The 20,398-nt window shown below is 38.9% G+C and overlaps 1 protein-coding gene across 1 annotated transcript; it reads right to left on the bottom strand.

Moving 5' to 3' along the window:
• Window positions 1–16,605: 16,605 nt before the first annotated feature.
• Window positions 16,606–18,147, bottom strand: LOC114819596 (probable carboxylesterase 18). The gene has a single exon (XM_029088806.2). It carries the CDS (start codon window positions 18,066–18,068, stop codon window positions 17,031–17,033), a length of 1,038 nt encoding a protein of 345 aa, XP_028944639.1. The 5' UTR covers window positions 18,069–18,147; the 3' UTR covers window positions 16,606–17,030.
• Window positions 18,148–20,398: the final 2,251 nt, after the last annotated feature.

Consider the following 20,398-nt stretch of genomic DNA (forward strand, 5'->3'; position numbering starts at 1 on the left):
AATTCGGTCGTGCTAATAGTTACAGGGATTACGGTTGTCCCGGCCAATGATGGGGAGTCAGATGGAGACAAGGGGGCAGACACAATTTGGCTGATAAGGAAATTACCACAATGGGGCCTTCAGTCCTCGACAACATGGAAATCAACATGGTCCATGTTCTTTCCCCTGAGTTCTAACCAGCAGCACATCAGCCAAATTTCTTAGAAGGGGATGTGACAGTGGAAGAATAGACACAAGTTGACTAGCCATGAGGACAAACTTAAGGTTGCCCTAGTTGAACTCTTCTCGTGTAGCTCGGCCACCAACCTCTATCATCTAAAGTCTTCTTACATCACTACACATATCGAAGGTTGCCCGATTTCAAAGGTATTCGTCGATTGTGGGGCAACGATGAACATTATCCAGTATCAGTCATGAAGGCCCTTCGCCGCTCGAAAGACGAGCCCATTTGGTCTGGCATCACCATGATTAGCTTTGTAGGAGACAAGCCTCAAACCAAAGACGTTCTACCTTTAGAAGTCACAATTGTTGGCCGTCCTCACATGACATTATTTTTCGTTATTGATTCAAAGATCGAGTACAATGCCTTGCTTGGCCGTGACTGGATTCACTAGAATAGTTGTATTCCATTATCTCTTTACCAGGTCTTGATTTTTGGGGATAACAAGTCAGATGTGGTTCATCTAGCCGACAACTAGCTATTTGAAACTAATATGATTCACACCGGTTATTATGATGAACATGTAGTTACATTACCCTTCAAGGTTTCAATGATTCGGGATGGCCGACACATATCTCTGTTAAAAAAGCCATTGAAGTTGGCACCGAAATCATTTAACAGGATTTGACGAGACTTAAATTGGCTGATCTTTTTTTTTCCAATGAATAGTACAACCATTAGCAATCGTCGACAAGTCGCAGTTTTATGCCTTGTGGAACGTCTACTGGCCCATTAGTACACCATTTCAAAAGAACCCAACATTGGCATTAACTTAATTGAGTTTCTCACCTAAGAAGAAAACGGCGCGGCTCTTCTGCTCAAAAAGGTCAAAGCAGCTCCAGCCGAGCTCGAACTTACAAATTATGCTAGAGATCTCTGTTTTAATGCATGCATGCTCTTGGTGCATTTTTCCAGAATCCGGCAAGGGGCTTCGGCCAACTTCCTTTGAATCCAAGGTAGATTCAAGCTTCATTAGTCCAAATTTGGGTTTAGGGTAATTCCCTAGGCCTTAATTCATGTTTCAAGGTTGTTTTGGAGTGTGAAATCGTTGAAAACGAGCTCGGGGAAGCCCTTACAACATTCTGGTTCTTTTTGCAATTTATGGCAAGGTTCTAGTGCTGGCAAGCAGCGACAGACGGTGGTCGCCGCTTGGGTTAACGGTGACATGATCGTCTCCGTTAGATTTAACGAAATCTTATAATGGAAAAGGTATATTCTGTTAACTTTTAATTAAACCTCACCACAACGAGGCGTGGCTCCAGCGACGGCGAGTGTGACATCTACTCGCCGAATCATGGCGGCTAGTACAACGGAGCATTAGCCAACAACGGTGGCCCACGGCGGTGCGTGTTTCTCGGCGCGTGACACAACCGTGACAGTGCGTGGTTGGAGCACGACGGTGCGTGACAAACCTAAGACCTAATCCTAGGTTTTTTGGTGTTCTAAATCACGTGGTTCCCTCCATTTGTGTAAATTCTATATCTAAATGGTAGTTTTGGGCAATGTCCCGTAAATTGATGATTAAAGCTTGATATAACTTATATTGGCTATCATAGGGTTATTATAGGATCGAAAGGTTACAGGCAATGAGCCTCTTTGCGAGGGACGCTCTGCTTACCTGTGAGTGGACCCCTTCAAAAACCAAAATGTTTTTACGTTATATATATATACATATGTTTATATATGCTTAATAAGTGGATGCATATTAATATTTTGGTCTTTAATGAGACCTATGATGATATTTGACAACATGGTTAGATCTTTGGTGATTTTTTTCACCACATGGTCATCATGTGATATTTTGAATAGCTATCTTCGGCCGTGGATTACTTGCAAGTGATATTTTTCCTAGTAGATGCTAGGGTTGTTGATTATTACAGGTATTGAGTTTAGCTAGTTGACGCTAGTATTTCTTGCTTGCTATACTTATGCTAGTGGATGCTAGTATGATTGATTGAGTTTAGGTATGATTTTTGAACTTGGACTGAATGTTTTCGATTGTAGTGATTGATGAGCTTTTACTATTATGGTAGTAAATATTATTATATAGTTTTCGCTATATATTTATTCAAAATGGGGTTATTATGTTAAACGATGATTTTATAATTGTGATAAAATTGGTCCACTCATGTTTTGTTTAATCGACTATTTCAGGATGTAACAAGAGTAAGGATAACATCGATGGTGACTAGTGGGCTTGGCAGTGAAGCTTTCATCCTTTTGGGTGATGGTTCATTTACTGTAGTTTTATCTATGTTGTAATAATGGCATGATCGTACTTTTGATCCTGTATAGCATTGCACTTTTATGTGTTTACTGTTGTATGAAACTTCTGGTTGCTTTGATATGATGTGATAATAACGGGGTAAAACCTGAGATAATTTGTGACCCCAAGTGGGGAGGATGATAAGTGATTTGTAGCAGCTTTGATTAATTCTTAATGAACATTTTTTGTTCAAATTCTTACACATCATAAATATCTTGTTGTGGCTTCGTCATTAAGTTGGCTTGGGACATCGTCTCCGGATGGGGTCATATAGTCAATTTAGTGTCAGCCAGCACACCATGACCTCGTAACTTGTGTTATTGGGGTTAGAGTGTGTTAGTCGGTGCATAAGTCACTGATCATTGGAAAGTTTCTAAAAAGTACTATCCCATTACTCGGAAATGAGGGAATAAAATTCCATTGATGTCATTAAAGCATTACAAGATTGAGTGAAATCATTCCGGTCCACATTTCGGCACTAAAGCAACAAATTAATTATGGAGAGGAAGGCATAAATGCTTGCAGAGACGCCTTGACTTACAACTATTTCACCTCATTTGTGGTGATTTCAGCCTTCAATTTTTGGATACTCTTCACCTCCGCTGCATACTCCACCAGTCGAGGCTTATGAGCTTCATAGTCAGTCTCTAGTTGAGAAGTGATTGCAGTTCGGCATAGTTGAAGCTCAGCAATCTGATGGTCAATATCTGCCACATCCATTTTCTTTTCTTAATTTCTTCAACGATGGGCAAGACAACATTTTGACTAGCTACAACGTGTTCTAGTTCTTTCTTGGCTTGGAAAGCTTTCTTAAAAACAACAAAGTGTTGTCGAGTCTTTTTTAGCAAGGTTGAGAGGTAAAAGATGCTCTCATTATCAACAAGACCCTCAGCCGCGAGGTCATTCACGCTTTCGCCAAGGGAAATGAGGTTGTTAGTATCTAAAATCTCCAGTGCGGAGAGGTCCAAGAGCTATTGTAGCTTGGTCAGGGCGCTAGATTTGGCGGGAGTAGTAGATGAATTGACTTCTCCTGTTGTACTAGCTAGGAAGGAGGGCGTCAAGTTCGACCATCCAAGAGGGAAGAGGTTGCAGAAAGCCGTGGTGTTTAGACCAAGTAAAGATAAACGGAGAGAATCAAAGGAAAGATTTTTCAACAATCCGAGAAGAAACATCAGCCATGTTTTATGGTGTGGTGGTTGAACCTAGAAAACTTAATGGTTGAGCACAATATTTAAGGTGACTCCTTTGGTCAAACAGCTGGTGAATATTCGAGGGCCACTAAGGTGGCCAGGAAATATAAACAATGCCTTTCAGCCCGTGAAACTGTTGTTGTTGTGATCATCTTCGCTTGACATGCCCCGATCCTAATATCCTCCAAACACCAGGATGGGCACATGCTGGCTAACACCTGTGTGTGATGAAACCATTTTAACATGCATGCAAATTATGAAGAAAGAACGAACTAAATAAAATATGTAAATTTAAATATAATGAAATAAGCAAATGAGGGAACGTGTTCGGAGCATACAATTAATCAAGAATACTATGAAAGGAATATTATATAACAGTGAGATTACAAAGAAAAGGGGGTCCTAGACCAAGAGGACTTGAAGGTACTGATACATGAATGTATCAACGCCGGGATCATATGCCTTGATTCTACGTCCTTAAGGGGGCGCAAAACAAAAAGGTGAGTGGACAAAAGTTTATAATAATAATACTACGTAAAATCATTCTTCTTTTAAAACATATTAACCCCCTATTTTGAAACCACATATAGTACTACATAGTAGGTTTTCTGAAAACCCTAATATGCAATAAAACCATTGTAAACCGTGTATGTATAAAACAGTGCTCAGTAATGGTAGTCACCTGAAAGAAAATCCATAAAAGCTTTGTAAATCATATAACAATGTACTTAAATAGGGGTATCATAGTCACCTGAAGACATATCTATCACCCGAGGGTGAAGCTATACGACACTGGATTACACCAGTGAAGAAATATGGTAGGTCCCATCACCCAAAGGTGAAGCTGTACGACTTACGCCAGAGAAGAAAATATAAAATAACACACCGACACTAACCGTGGCTAGTGAAGCTGTCCGACACTGGTTTTGCTAGTGAAGCTGGGAGTATGTCATAAATATCTCACTACTCATCCACTGTGTCCTATGGCCATAAATGTCTACATACTCGTGTTGTGGGTGTGTTTTGTATGATTACCCACTAAGTATGGAAAACATAAATCACATCTTTCACATCAAATCATCAGAGCTAAAAAACTCAAGGCATCATATCATAAATCCATAGGAACATTCTAGCTCAAATCATCATATATCATAAAACATAAATCCAAGAAATCATAACGTTTCATAAAACGTAAATTCAATAAATCATAGATATATTTCATGAAACGTAAAATCAAGAAATCATGCCTTTTCATGAATGCAAGCCTAGTATTTAATAAAACTATGTAATTAAGAAGGGGTCCACTCACAGATTCTTGCGAGGTCGTAGCCATTCGAACTAGGAAAGTCGGAGTCTCCGATAGTATTCGCACCTAAGCATAATATTGGGATCTATTAGTAAAACTCAACCAAAATGATTAATTTGGTAAAACAGAGTCGGAATTTGAGTTAGGGTGTCGAAATATCCTGGGGGGGTCTCGGAAAAGTCAACCGAGCCGTCGAGGCGGTCAACTATGTTAAAACATTGGAATTTCACTAAATGGATGTTAAAAATAGACCCAGGGCGTTGAAATTAGCCTTAGAGAGTTCCCGAGAAAATTTCATAAAAGTTGATGCAAAGAAAATTCCAAAGAATATTACAGGAATATTTCAAAGAATATTCCAAATAATATTCTAAGAATATTTCAAAGAATATTCCGTCACCAATTGCCAGTCTCCAGAATTTGGGTAAACTCGTCGAATTTTCTGGGAAATTTTCCACTGGCCATATCTCTTTCATTTATTATCCAAATTGACCCATAATATATCAAAACGAAGCTAGAGAAGAGTAGAACAAGATTATACTTATTTGGAAGCCAAAAGGTGGTTGAAAAACACCTGCAAAAGTCACGGTTCTCATAGGAATGCAAGGGAGGTGATGGTGGTTGTCGTTGCTGTTGTTGTATCGAAATACCCCTAACTTTTCGAATTTTGTAAAATCTTCGTTCTAGCTCCAAATTCAATTCCGCTTATGCCCACTTGTTTGTAGTGACAAATATTACAAGGATACGGCAAGGAAATGAGCCTTACGTAACACGACAAGATGATCAACAAAAGTCAATTGAGGGGCATTTTGGTAAAATCACACCTTTAAAATTACAAAAATTGTAAAATTAGGGATTGGTTGTTACATTGCCTCTGACAGTTCGACTTAGTTTAGCTCTAGTTCAAAAGGAATAAGGAATCATGGGACTAGAATACATACAAAAGCTGAGGCAACTTCTTGCTTTAAAATCCCTATTTCTTGATCTTGGGGGTGACATCTTTCTTTACCCCTCTACAGGAGGAACCTCGAGATTAACTAAAAGAGGATCAGCTGGCTCCACCAAAGGAATGTTCACCACCGGAGTTTGGATGGCATCAGCTTTCTCTTTACCTTTGCTTTGAGGCAAGGGAGTTTCAACCTATTTTTCTCTTGGCGGAGAACGTCTCTCTTTCACCATAAGAGTAGAGTCTTCTTCACCCACCTATATTTGAGCAAAATTTAGAAGAAGTAGTGAGATATAAATGATTTCCTGATATAAAGGAAAATATACCTCTACGTCAAGAATGATTAGCCGAGATGCAGTAGTTTTTGGATTTAGGGATGGTGTTGACTTCTGGAATGTATGGCCGAAGTCAAAATAATAAACAGCAGTTGACGTACTTATCTTTGGCTTCATCCCAATAAAAAGGGGAATTGGGCAGCCCTGGTGGTACCTTAGCAAGCCAAGAATGGGAGACAGTGGATCAGCAAGAATGATCCCCAATTTAATCGGATCTTAGTATCCACCGTCACATCCTAATTTAATGATGGGAGTATGAGAGAAGCAGGGTATGACCTTTGGCGACAAACAAGAAATTCATCTTTGGTCAAACTAAGAAGTATTGGAATATATCAACCGTCAAATATTCTGGGGCCGCAAAAGGGCTACTTGAAAGCTCATTGCTTCATCATCCTTGAAGGCTGTGTAATCAGGCTTCAATGGCACGATGTATATTTGGAGCCATGATTGGAACAACTTAAGATGACCACTTTGACGAGGGTCCATCTTTCCAATTGTGATGTCATTGAGGCATTGAAAAAGATTGGTAAGAATGGTAGGACTAAGAGCTAGAAGTTGACAGCTCGCCAATGCCTTGGCCATTTGCATGTTTTCGGTCAAACATTTGTTCGACCAAGAGCAGGAAACAAACTTGTTGTACTAGTAAAATACGAAGGCTTCATGTTTACCTGGATTAATAAGGTGATAAGGGCGTAGTAATTCAAAATCTTCTTTACCTTTTTGGTGATATCATCTTTCGACCATTCCATCTCAATGTCTTGGTTTCCAAGAACTTTGATAACTATTTCCTAAAAAATGGTCTGTTTCATACTGGTAGGATGGAAGGGTGGCACTTACCGGGAAACTAGAAAGATAGGTGCCAAGAATTGTGCGTTCCATAGGACTGAGAGCAAGACTATTGTGTTGGTGGTCTAGCACCAATAGTCGATGGTTTCCATTAAAAGTTCATAGTCCATGCTGGTTTCGATGTTCAAGATTTTAATTGCATCAAACAAGCCTAGATGTTTCCAATCACAATTGAAGAATGGTTTCAACCAATCAACCCATCAGACCGAAGCAGTAGGGACTGAAGGTCAAGCCACTTCGGCTTGGTAATATCCCATTTAGCCCAGGCCCGCTTCAAGAAGAAAGGTGTGATGAGGGTTGTCTTCATTAGAGAAATGATTGAGTCTAGAACATCATCTTTGAAAAGTGGGCCAAGAACCTGGTGTTTTGCCTTTTCTTCATTAGGAAATTGGAAATGTTTAATGGTATGATGGTTTATGAAGTTTGAAACTTTCTTAAGTTCATCAGAGATCATTTGGCAGAAGTTGGCTGAAGACATTTTTGTAATAAAAATGGGCTTCCGAATTCGAGAGAAACTTGGAACTTGAGGATAAAATGGTAGAGTTTTTAGGATTTCTGGAAAGCGTGAAGAAAAATGAAGAAGGAATGGGTTTATGTAGACAAAAGAAGGGGGACAGTTCGAGATTTTAATATTTTTTAAGTGGTTCCCCTAATCATCATGAATTCTAGAAATTGGAAAAGTTTAAGCCGTCATTAAAACATCCTACTACACACGAGGGTGGCGTATCCCGATTTTCTAGGCACATCTATTGTGGAGCCAAAAATAATCAAGAAGAATATGTGACGACACATGAATTTTTAGGTAAATAAGACAAAATTACCCTCGAGGCACACCGGAACTTCCACACGTAAGAAGCGGACAATCACGACTCAATCAAGGTCAAGAGTGATCAAAATATGTATTTATTCAAAACATATTTCATCCATTTTTATCAAATCATCCCCACAAGGTAACCCTCAATTATTCATTCAAATTAGGATTAATTACTTAAATTAATTGATTAATTTCCTAATTAATTAATCAATTTCCTATTTGATTGCAAAATATTTTGACATAATATCTTGCAATTACACCCAAAAACCACCATAAGTGGCTGGATCAGGAAGAAGAAGGCAGAAATTTGCATCCACAAATTGGTGTTTTCATTGAGAGTCTTGATTTATACACTCGTAGAAAACTTTCACATTCAAGGTTTCTAATTTCTTGTTCATTTGTAGATTTTTCGTACATTCTTATTCTTGGAATTTTTGTTTATAAAAATTCTTTGATAAGACCTAAAAGAAAATTACAATGACTAGAAATTCGGAAACTACAATGAATGGAACTATACAATGACTAGAAATTCGGAAACTACAATGAATGGAACTTCCAACATTCAAGAATTTGGACCACGGCGATTTACGAGGCTCAAGAGAATAATGAGTGGAGCGGCACCACCCCTACGGGGCACCACCGTGACAACCACCATGGTAGCAACCACGACAGCAACTCTTGGCGAGCCCACTGCCCACGAGGAGTAGGCCACCTCGCAGCATCAGGCCCAAGTCCGTGCCACCGTGACAACCACCCCCATAGGAGAACATGTAAAGAAGATCAATTCAAAAGGAAAGCATGCTAGTTTTGCAAGGAAGACACTTTGGTATATCTCAAGTTCTAGTATTCCTTATCCATCCTTTCATAACCTCTACCATAAAAACCTTACATTACAACCTTATGAAAGACCTAGCTGATCTTTGAAGATGTATTCATGGATGTTAGTAAGTATGTTTGCTATCCTATTCTTAGTATTTGATTCCTTTCATAAGATCTGTCCAGAAAGTTCTTTTGTTTCTAATTGAATTATGTGTGAGAATATGTTGCTTTCCATTACATAACCTCACTCACATATACTTGTTGAGAGCAAGCCCTAGGAATCAAGTGAAAGAGTGAATCTGTGAGATTAGAATTGAGACGAATCTTATCTTTCTTGCTTGAGCTTGTACCTTAGTAATAGGTTGAATTTAAGCTAGAACACCTCGCTAACATGCAGATTTGATTGCTGGAAAGGTAAAGTCAAAGTTAGGAATGTAAGGCATAGTTGAGCTTTGATTCTTATTATCTTATTTCAAAAGTGCTCTAATCGTTATTTTGTAGGTTGTTTAGGACGTTTATGGGTACCATCATTGTTAAACCCTTAGGAGACACAACTCATCCTACTAGGGATGCCTAGAGGTTTAAAGGCTTGATGCATAAGCTGAAGGCATTCGTCTCACCAACGGAATTGGTCTTAGATTAACTTATGTTTGTCTTTTGTGTTGCTTTTGTTTCTTTTAGTTTTGGTTTGCTCGAGGACTAACAAAATCTAAGTTTGGGGGTATTTATTGAGTGCATAAAGTTATATTTTTATGCCCTCTTTTACTTAGGTTTTTTACTTAAAATCTCTATGCATCACAAGGTATTTTGTTGTTTGTATTGTATTTCAGAATGAAAGTAAGGGCTTGAAGAAATCATCTTATTTTGAATATTTTAAGAGCTTAGAATGGATAGTTTGAAGCCCAACTCACCCAAGACCGGATCATAGCCCACAAGTAGCCTAAGATCTGCCAGAAAAGGCCCTTGCAGAATAGCCAATTGCGAGCTTTGCCCTGAAGTGCTCAGAGCGAATTAGAAAATGGGCTATATATGGTTGGAAATCCCTGGAAGTCTTCTTTCTGATGGTCTTTACATATTGTAATTTGGAGGTTTCGACAAGAAGTTATGACAGAATAAAGAGGAGCTGTTCAGATACAAATTCTGATAACAGCTAGTTTTCAGTCACTCCTATACTAAAAGCTGATTGTAATGAGCTATAAATAAGAGTCAATTCAAGGATGTAAATGTGTCAGATGTTAGAAAAACTCCTAAGCCTTTTAATAGGAGAAACATACACAGAATCAGAAGGAGAAAGAAAAGGAGAAAAAAAAGAAAGAAAAAACACAGAATCTGGAGAAAGCAGGAATCTTTATCCTTAAGCAGTTTCTAGGTTCGAGCTTTCCTTTTATGTATTTTGTTATGTTTTTAATTTAGTTTATGGATACTTAGGGCTGCTTTGAAGCCCTAGATATGATTGAATTAATGTTATGATGCAGTTTTAGGTTATCAATTTCATTTGCAAGCTAGTATAAGTTTTCTGTCTCAATTATTTAAAGCACATATATTCAAGCTTAGCTACCTTGTTTATGTTTGCTTTCTATTAAGATGATAAGGATGACTGTCATATCTTCTTTCATTCCTTAGCAACATGTGGTTAGGTTCAGAACTAATCATGTAAATTGATTCCATGAAGTTCTAGGGTAAATGTCATGTTCTAGGGTTCATGTAATGTTCATAATCCTCTTCGTTCTTAATGAGTTTCTAGGTCTTAAATCTGAGTATATGCCATGCTAGGTTGCATCTACAAATATAAGTTGTATGTATATGCCATGCATCTAACATGCAAAGTAAGAGATGATTCATACAATCTAGTTATATGCCATGCTAGATATGTGAACATCTTAGTTGTGCATTTGAAATGGATAAGTTAAAAGATCATCTCATTGATTCATGAATGTTTAGGGTAGGGGAAGGCCTTAGCTCATTTTAAGTCAGATTTATGTCCTAAAAACGTTTCTAACTTATTTCATGCATTAGGTTTATTTTTAGATAGTTCTAATTTTTCACTTCTCTTTCTATCTTATTTCTTTTCCAAAATTACTCAAACCCCCCATTTTAAGTCATAGGAGTCATTAACTAATGCTAATTTGTAAGAGTCAAAGGTTTTACTAAGTTGTTTCTCAGTCCCTGTGGTTCGATACCCTTACTTGTGTCGTTGTACTATCCTTATATTTCCACTTGAAAGGAACTTCAACACAGCAGCATGCCCAAGCCTGTGCCATAAGGTAGCGAGCCCATATTCAAGCCCACGGTGCTACATTGGCAACAGAGGCCCAAGCAGCTGCAGCAATAGGAGTAGCCCAGCACTTGTGGGCCCAAGGCAAGGGCGAGCCCACACATTCCAAAGCTAAGCCCAAGCCGCACCGAGGAAAGCCCAACGCCATTACGCTCCAAAGGTCAGCTACGCCCACGGTCCGACTCGTGCCTACGATCCGACCCGTTCCTGCAGCCCAAGTAGAAATCCAGCCCACTCCTGTGGCTTCCCAAGCAATCCACACTGGTCCAAGACCGATTTAACCATCCCTGCTTCAAATTTCTGGACCGACAATTGAACCAGGGGCATTTTCACCAAATTTCTCCATAGATTTAACATTTCCCAACTCAAATATCAAGCTCGTCGTCCATTACACTTCCACTACTCAATAAGACATATACCATCTAAGCTTTTCCAACCCAAATGGCGAACCACACTTGTCTCGACAAGTCGTAAAGTTGACAAGCACCACACACATCAGACGACCTTGGTGAATTAGTTCTTGCAGCGTGCCAAGATGCAGTGTTCACAACACATTATCAGCACGAGAAACTCTCATGTCTGTGGAAAACACAATGCTATAAATACGGTAAAACATGTCGAACCCCGTTATGTTGGAATAAGGTAGGCGAATGAACCATTTTGGGTCCAGAACTGGTGGATGAAGTCACTGACAGATACAAGTAATGAAAGGGTATGGTGCGATTTGGGAAGCGGGGAAAGCTCAGTTCTCGACATATTGGTTCCTGGTATATCACTGATAGTGTAAGAAATGTAGCTTATTGTTTGGGCTTACCTCCAGAGTTGCCATGTGTTCATAAGTATTTCAAGTATCGACGCTTTGAGGGTATCTACCAGACAAATCTCATGTATTAGAATCGACACAAGTGGACCTACGAAAAGATCTGACCTATGAAGAAGAACCAGTAACTATACTAGATAGGAGAGAGAAAACACGTCAAAACAAGGTGATACTTATGCTGAAAGTTCTTTGGAGAAACCATAAGATCGAAGAAGCTACTTAGGAAACTAAAGAAAGTATAAGAGCGCAATATCCCTATATTTTCTACTAGTTATTTTAGAAATTTCGCAGATGATATTTTCTTAAGGGGGTAGACTGCTACAACCTAGACCTTAAAATATTGTATTTTATTCTTGAACCATTTGAAATGACCAAATTACCCCTAGTTGGGTGTCTTTCTAGCCTCGACTTGAATTTCAATTTCTCATATTTTAAAAAAAAAAAAAATGTACTCACAATTGTGTAGGCAAAGACGGAATTAGAATATGAGTTACGAGAGTTAAGTTACGAAACTAAATTGAAAGAAGGCATTTTAATAATTTTCACTTGGGAAATTATTAAGTGGGTTAAACCCCAACCGTTCCTCCTCCTTTCTCATTTCGGAAAACATTCACTGTCTCTGTAACTCTCGGCTCTCTCTCTCTCCGCACTCTCTCTGTCACCGAGAGGAAACCCTCACCACCACCCACGATATCGTCCAAATCCCGTCCCCAGACCACCAAAATCAGACTCTCTGTGGTCCAAGGATCATGGGGGTACCCTTGCATGTGGACCTCGGTCAATGTTAGTGGGTGAACATGTGCTCCGAGGCTCTCCAGTGAGTTTCACGGCGAAAACCTATGGAAACGCCGTCGATTGAGCTCGGGGATCCCTCCATTTTAACCAAGTATCATTCTCTTCCATTGCATGTGAGTTTTGTGTTGGAGTTCGAGGTTTTAACCTCTGTGGTACCTGTGTTCTTCGTTTCAAGTTCCTGGCAAGAGGAAACGGACGAATTCCAGCGAGATCGAGGCGCAATCTACCTCGAATCCCTCTGCATTTGATCTGGGTAAGTTCCTTGTGTTTATATTTGTGCTGTGGGGTGAAATGAGTTGAGATTTGAGGTTTTAACCCCATCATGTCGTGTTCTTCACATTTCCAGAAATCGACGAGGAGGTCCGACGAGTTTCTGCTGAGTCCGACATGGATTCAACATCCTTTGGTCCAAATCTGAGTTTAGGTAACTCCCTAGACTTAGCTTTGTGATTCTGGTTGGACTGAGAATATAAAACACGTTGAAATCGAGCTAATCCGACGGCGGCAGACCGTTAACTTTAATGGCGACTGTGGAGGATACGTTAACTTTAACGGCATCTACAAACGAGAAAGGTGTATTCCGTTAAACCTTTAGACATTTTTCGACGACCTACGTGGCACCAGCGACGGCGAATGGGACGTTTACTTGCCTAACTGCAACGGCGAGTAGAAACACAACAACAAGAAAAATGGAGAAATGCCGAACGAGAAGAGCCAGTTATGTTATCTCATTGTGAATAGTTTCGGAATGAGTTAACTCAATGAACACAGAAAGTAAAAACAGATATGTACAAGGGAAAGGGAAGTGATTAGAGGTTCTCCACTTCACTCATCACCCATAGCCTTTAACACACACAAGCACAAGGTCAGACGGAGTAGCATCACTTACAATTTTACAAATTTGAGTTAACATACTACCATAAATAGAGAAACATACTTATATAAAAAAATACTTTTGTGCTGGGATTTAGTAGAAGATGAGTAATAGGTGGGCTATTGGCTAACGGTGGGAAGGATGGTGAGATTTTCTTGTTTGAATTGGTTTGACGAAGGTTTTCAAAAAATTTATCTGGTTTTTTTTATGAAAATGGACAGAAAATATATCTGGGTTTAGTGTGGTGGTGGTGAGGCGGGTGGAGGTCATGGGGATGCTGGCGAAGGGCAATTTGCAGTTGTAGAGGAGATGGGTGAGGTTGGGGTGCCCGGAGACGGGCAAGAACGATGTCGTCGGGTAGAATGGGGAAGAAGGGTGATTTTATTTTAAATTGTAAGGGGTGGGTCCCACAATTTTTATAAAAATATTTAAATGATTTTATTTTTTATTTTTAATTAATTTTTTAATCCAGTTTGGTTAGGGAGTGGAACCCATTTCATGTCACGTTAGTTTTAACATGAGGTATAAAATTGTGGTTCAATTCATAGTTAAGGTAATTTTGTGTAATTTATTCTAAAAATATAATTCAAATTTTCAAGACGCGAAGAAATGCGTGAATCTCATTCAAGACACCCTAGAACCTAGTTTTCTTTCAACTGGATAGTGGAGGATGGGTTGAAACATTAAACCTAGTGTGAACTTGTCTCCATAAGATAATGGTGAAGAAAATAATCCAAGAGATCATTAGTCCCAGAAACATGCCTTCTGCTGGGGGTAGAGAGAGAGGGACCCGGCTTCTCTGCCCTTCTAGTTCCTATACACTATAATCCCTTCCTATTTTGTGCAGTCATGGTTAAGCTACGTCAACATTTTATATTGATTTTTTTATAGATATAATAAGACAAAAAGCAATAATGATATAAAATGTTGACGTGACTTAATCGTGACCGCACAAATAGGAGGGGATGAGAGTGTATGAAAACTGGAGGGCAGAGAGCCAGGTCCGAGAGAGAGATGGTGGGTGTGGTTATGGCAGCAGAGGGAAGGTAGGAAACCACAAATTCACAGCCAAGAGATTCACACACTCATGGATAAAACACTTGACGTGATTGCAACGCCATCCTTGGTCACGCTTTTGGCAAACGTCAACGAAAATCATTTAATGGCACTACAGCAATGCCATTCAATCACAACCAAGGAACAAAATGCCGATAATATCGGCGATATATCACCAATATTATCGATTTTTCGCCCGACCAATATTTTAATAGGTATCCAAAGGGTTTTCGTCAAAATATCGCGATATTATCGATATTATCGATATTATCGATAATATCACGATATTTCCGAAATTATCGCAATATTTTTGGAACTGGCTACTTGGAGAAGAACGTCGGAAATGGGTGTGCCGATTCCCGAGCCGATTTCGTCCCAAAAACCTTGCAAAAACACGATTAAGATCAAGATCTAAGCTACAGAGCGATTGAAAACACAACCACAATTCATATGCATGAATCAATCAAAGAGGTAAGAAGGTGAGGGACCGGGAGTTGACCTGACCACCGACGGCGATGGCGACGACGGTGATGGCGACGACGGCGACGACGAATGCGCTACCTTCGCCATAGTCCCCTAGAGCAGTACAAGCTCTTTGGATTTTGTTCACCAACGAGATCAGGTTCTCCATTCTTGGCTTAGGAAGTTGGTGGCGGCAGCGATGACTACGGCGTCAGAATCAGATTGCCTGGATCTGAGGCGAGCTCGAAACTTTGACGTTCAAAGACCTAGATCTACGGTGGAGACGATGACGAGAGGCGAGGGGCGAGGTCTCTGTGCATGTGTGTGGGAGAAGGGAGAAGAGAGATCGAGAGATCTCTGTGTGTGTGTGTGGGAGAATGGAGAAGGGAAAGAAGAGAGAATGATCGAGAGAGAAAGAGAGACCTCAGTCTCTGTCGGAGAGAAGAGAGAAGGATCGAGAGAGAGAGAGACCTCGTCTCTGTTTGCGTGTGTGATGTGTGTATGCATGTGTGATTTGTGTGTGCGTGTGTGTTGGGGTGTGAGAGTCTGTGTGTGTTTGTGGGTGGCGTGTAAGAAAAAAAAGCATCTAAATAATTCAACTTTTACAACTTTTACATGTACAATTTTTTATAGTCTGTGACTGTGTGTTTAAACTTCTTTCATTAATTACTACATATTTTCTACACTCATAATGTTTGCCAGCTCGCTATATAATCAACTTAAATCAGTTAAATCCATCATGGAATGCATTTCCTTCCAATTTTTTTGTGATAAACTAATAGATAATTGACTAAATAAACATTCTGCAAAGTTTCAATAAAAATTTCCAAATTTTTCTTACAATTTCCTTGGTTTCCATATTATTTTTATCAATATCAATAATATCCCGATATTTCCTTCGATATTTCCGTGTTTCTGGATTACCGATATTTCCGATATTACCGATATTTAATACCTTGATCACAACTATACGATGTTTAAAAAACATCGTGGGTCTCAATTTTCAGCCCAAATTTCTTCTCTTGGCGCCTCTTTAATTTCATTTCCATGATCATATAAAGATAGTATGATGTCCCTTTTTCAAGTGGCTGTACGACATTTACTATTTGTAAAATAAAAAACAAAGAAAGAATTTTGCTTGAGCTTATAGTGAACCTTCTTGTTGTACAATGTTCTGGATAGGTTCTTTTTTAAAATAAAATAATAATAATAATAAAAATTATTACTAAGCGGAGTGAGAGAGTTCTAAACTATTATAATAATCTAGCAGAGGGGGAATTTTGATCTCATAACGCATGAGTAGAAACTCAACACCCTATCCACTAGGTTCTTGTTAATTTGCTATTTCTCTAATTATAAGGATGATCTTCAAATGAAGATTAAGAGATAAAACGGTTCCAATTATGAAATTTGTACATGAAGATACGTTATTTGCAAGTTGAGGAATTAGCTCATCCCCAATGGGGGCATGCAAGTATTATCCCTTTTTATTATTATTATTATTATTGAGGGGAACTACTACATTACTTAGAGGAGGAGGAATTTTGAACTCAAAACGAATGACTAGAAACTCAACACTGTATCTACTAAAATATTCGGTATTGAAAGTCATTATTCTCGTGAGAAAAGAGTTGTGTTACAAAAATAAAAATAAAGAACATGAAAAAGGCGTACAGGGTGGAGAAAAGGTCTGATATCCCTTTTTTTTTTTAACATAGAAATGAAATTACAACGAGTAACTTCGAGAAACATGTCAAATTTTAACCGATACAACATTAAATTAAGAAGGAAAATTACTAAACCTAATACATGAATGATCATATAAATGACGAAAGGAAGCTAATAATATCACCGTTTTATACACTGATGATTGTGTGTGTGTGTGTGTGTGTGTATTCCAGTGATGTATAACAAACACAACCAAGGATTAAGATCTAGTTTGCTAAAAAATCAAGTATCTCAGAGAGAGAGAGAGAGAGAGAGAGAGAGAGAGAGAGAGAGGAACAACTTTATTGACAAGTAGATTGCTTGTCAATGAAATCCTTCACCTCCTTAATAAAAAAAGATGACTCTTTGAGCTCAGGAAACGCGTAAAATCCATGAAATGAATTCGGGTACTCGATCAAGTAAGCTTGTATCCTGTTCTTCATCAACCCCTGGTAGTATATCTTTTGCCAGTCCTTTAACGGATCAAAACCTCCCACGAAAACAATCGTCGCCGGAAACTTCACCCCCAAGACACAGCGTGATTCTGGTCCGAACACGTTCGCCACCGCGTGGTCCCTATCCGACCCCTCCGGCAAAAACGCCTTCCAATACCAGTCAGTCTGCTCCAAAGTAATCGCCAAGCCCTTTTTTGCAAGCCTTGTTTCCGATTCGGTCCTTTCTTTCCCGCCAAAAAATGGCTGTATCGCTATTAGTCCCATCACCCTCATCTGGCAAAACTCATGGTTACTCGCCTTGATTGCCACGTGGTGGGCCAGGTTGCCGCCAGCGCTGTCTCCGGCGAGGAAACACCTGGTGATGTCAACCTTGTTAAGATCAAGGCCTTCAATTCTTGTTGTGTCAATGAATTTGAGGACGTCGAAGCCGTCTTCGTATTGGGAGGGATACCGATGCTCCGGCGCATGGCGGTAGTTGACTGAGGTGACTACTGCGGGGAGTTCGGTGGCGAGGCGTTTGCAGAGGTCGTTGTAGGGTTGTGAGTTGGCAGAAAAGAACACGAATCCACCACCGTGGAAGTAGATAACGAGTGGTAGTTTGGCGGCAACGTCGGTGGTGGTAGGGATGTAGAGGCGGAACCAGAGGTTGCGAGAGGGGTCCACCATTACGTCGGAGGTTTTGACAGGGTCGTTGGGTTTGTTTGAATGCGAAGCTTTAAAGTCGAAGAGGCTGATAAGACGGCGGTTGACAGTGCCGTTGGAGCGGCGAGTGGCGTCGATGACTATGGTGAGGATGGAGAGTAAGAGACGGACCTTGCATGTAAGGTTGGGCGATGTGGGCGGGTTTTGGGCCATCTTGCTCTTTCCGTCGGTGTTTGCATGCATGTTTTCCCGTTGGTTCTAAGCTTTATTTATTTACGGATAACACCAAGCAGATTAAATTTATAGACCAAATTTACAAACTAAATAATGTATCACTGATAAGAAATAATCACGTTAATTAAAATTTAATTAATAATACAATCATCAACTTTCATATAATTTAATTACAAAATTTAGAGCATCTCCAAATGAGATGTCAAATTCAAAACATCTAATTTCAATTTGATGGCTGATTTGACAATTTGACATATTGTCAATATTTTCCTTATATTCGATATGCCAAATTTATTGTTTTGTTTATGTATTTTTTTAAACAAAAATAGGGTTGTTGTTGGTTTCAAAATAATAAAATAGTACTTAAATATGTTAGCATTTAAGGTATAAGACAGGTAGAATGCCTATGGAAATAGAAAAAAATCATATTTGAAGGTAGATTCAAATTTAACATCTATTTATCCATGTCAGCTTAGCCTTCTCTTTCATGTCAACTTTGACATCTCGGTTTGAGTAAATGGTACATCATTTGTTACTGTAATATGTTTATGTGACAGTTTTAACATCTCCTTTGGAGATGGCTTATATATTTAGTCTTCCTAGTTATATCCTTAATTAAAAAAATTGAGAATTAATTAGTAAATTATAATATTTTAGTTTTATCCTTATTCAAAAAATTTGAGAATTAATTAGTAAATTATAATATTTTTAAGTTGAACAGAACAATGATAGCTGTAGTAGAAACAAACGTGGCGGTTGTCTTGTTATATTAGCTGTTTTTGGCCGATGTAATCAAAGGTCTCTTGCGATGAAAACCTCACTTGTACCGTATTCAACCATTCATGACGTTGTGAATAATGTAATTTTCTGCATCTCTTCATATCGGTCAAAATGCAAGAAAAAAAACACTGATTTTTGGACCCAAAAAAAAAAAAAAAAAAACTACTTTTAGTTTTCTTAATACTATAATTTGGTGATATTCTTTTGCATACTATTAAGTGAGAAAACTTAAGTTCGAATCTCATAATCGGCAAGCTCACTCCTACCCTATTAATGTCAAATATATCATTAATAAAAATTTTAAAAAATAAAATAAAAAAAACTGTTATTTTTAGAGCACCTTCAACCAAGGTTCTAAAAAACGTTAGGCGCTAGTCGGGCGGGGGACTGGCGCCTAGCGGCTAGGCGGGTTCTAGGCGGGCGCCTAGGCGGGCTAGGCGAATTTAGGTAAATTTTTTATATATCTTGTAAATAAATGTATACTGATACTTACAAAAAATTATACTTATGTGAAATCTCTGAATAAGATAGTAAAAGAATAATAAAATGCGTATCTAACAAGTTCAAAAAATTCATAGCACTTGATGCTATGAACTGGTAACCTGACAATCAATGTTTTTTTAATGAGAAAAAAAATTAATTTTTTGTCAGGCTATTAATTTTTTTGTAGATGGCAGCTAGTCTGCCCTTTGTCCAGGAAGAGATGAGTGCTCCATCGCTATCTACAAAAAATCCATAACACTTGATGACACAAAAATTAATAGCCTGACAGCCTTTTTTCTTTAAGAAAAGTCAAGGCTAGCTGTCCACACTTGAATGGACAAAAAAAAAAGAAAAAAAAGTTTATAAGATCACGTGGGTGGGTGTGGAAAGAAGAGAGAGAAACTAATTCTCAAGTTCGAACACAGAAAAAATTGAAATTCCCAGACCGCCTAGGCCACCCAGTCGCCTGCCTAGGCCGCCGAAGGGTCGCTCAAGCTGCCTCAGTACCCGCCTAATCCTTGTCCTGATTTTTCTTCCGATTTTGCATTAATCCTGACGGTTGGCCACCGCCCAACGCCTAGGCGGCCGCCTAGACCAATTTTTAGAACACTGATCACTAATAGAAAATGAACACGTTAATCAATAATCATATTATTTAATTTACAAATTTGATCCCTCTTGCATTAAAAATAAATAGATCAAAAAATATGTCCAAAGAACCTTGCTTTATATTTTTTTTTTTTGGAAACTAAGAACCTTGCTTCATGTAACCCAAGAGCTGGGCACAAAGTTGCCCTCTGGTGAGCCATGGCTGCTTGCGAGCACCATCATGTGCCACCCACTAGTGTCGATTGCTGAGCTCCAGCATTAAACGTATGGGCATTGTCATTCTTTATTTTTTAAGATGTTGGAGCCATTATTTTAGGTCGTTGTGGTATTTAATGTGGGAATTAAATAAGGAAAGCGAGTGCATCTAACCTATGCCTATCCTATGTCCTACCAATATTCAATCCTAACACCGACTCCAAACCTTTAGTTTTCACTTGTTTTAGAAACTAAAAACTTATTAGGTAACT

Source organism: Malus domestica, chromosome 11 (assembly GCF_042453785.1).
Source record: "Malus domestica chromosome 11, GDT2T_hap1".
Classification (NCBI taxonomy): domain Eukaryota; kingdom Viridiplantae; phylum Streptophyta; class Magnoliopsida; order Rosales; family Rosaceae; genus Malus; species Malus domestica.

Bases quoted from the DNA above. Each gene is read 5' to 3' on its own strand.
- LOC114819596 (XM_029088806.2), bottom strand. From the start codon at position 18,068: ATGCATGCAAACACCGACGGAAAGAGCAAGATGGCCCAAAACCCGCCC.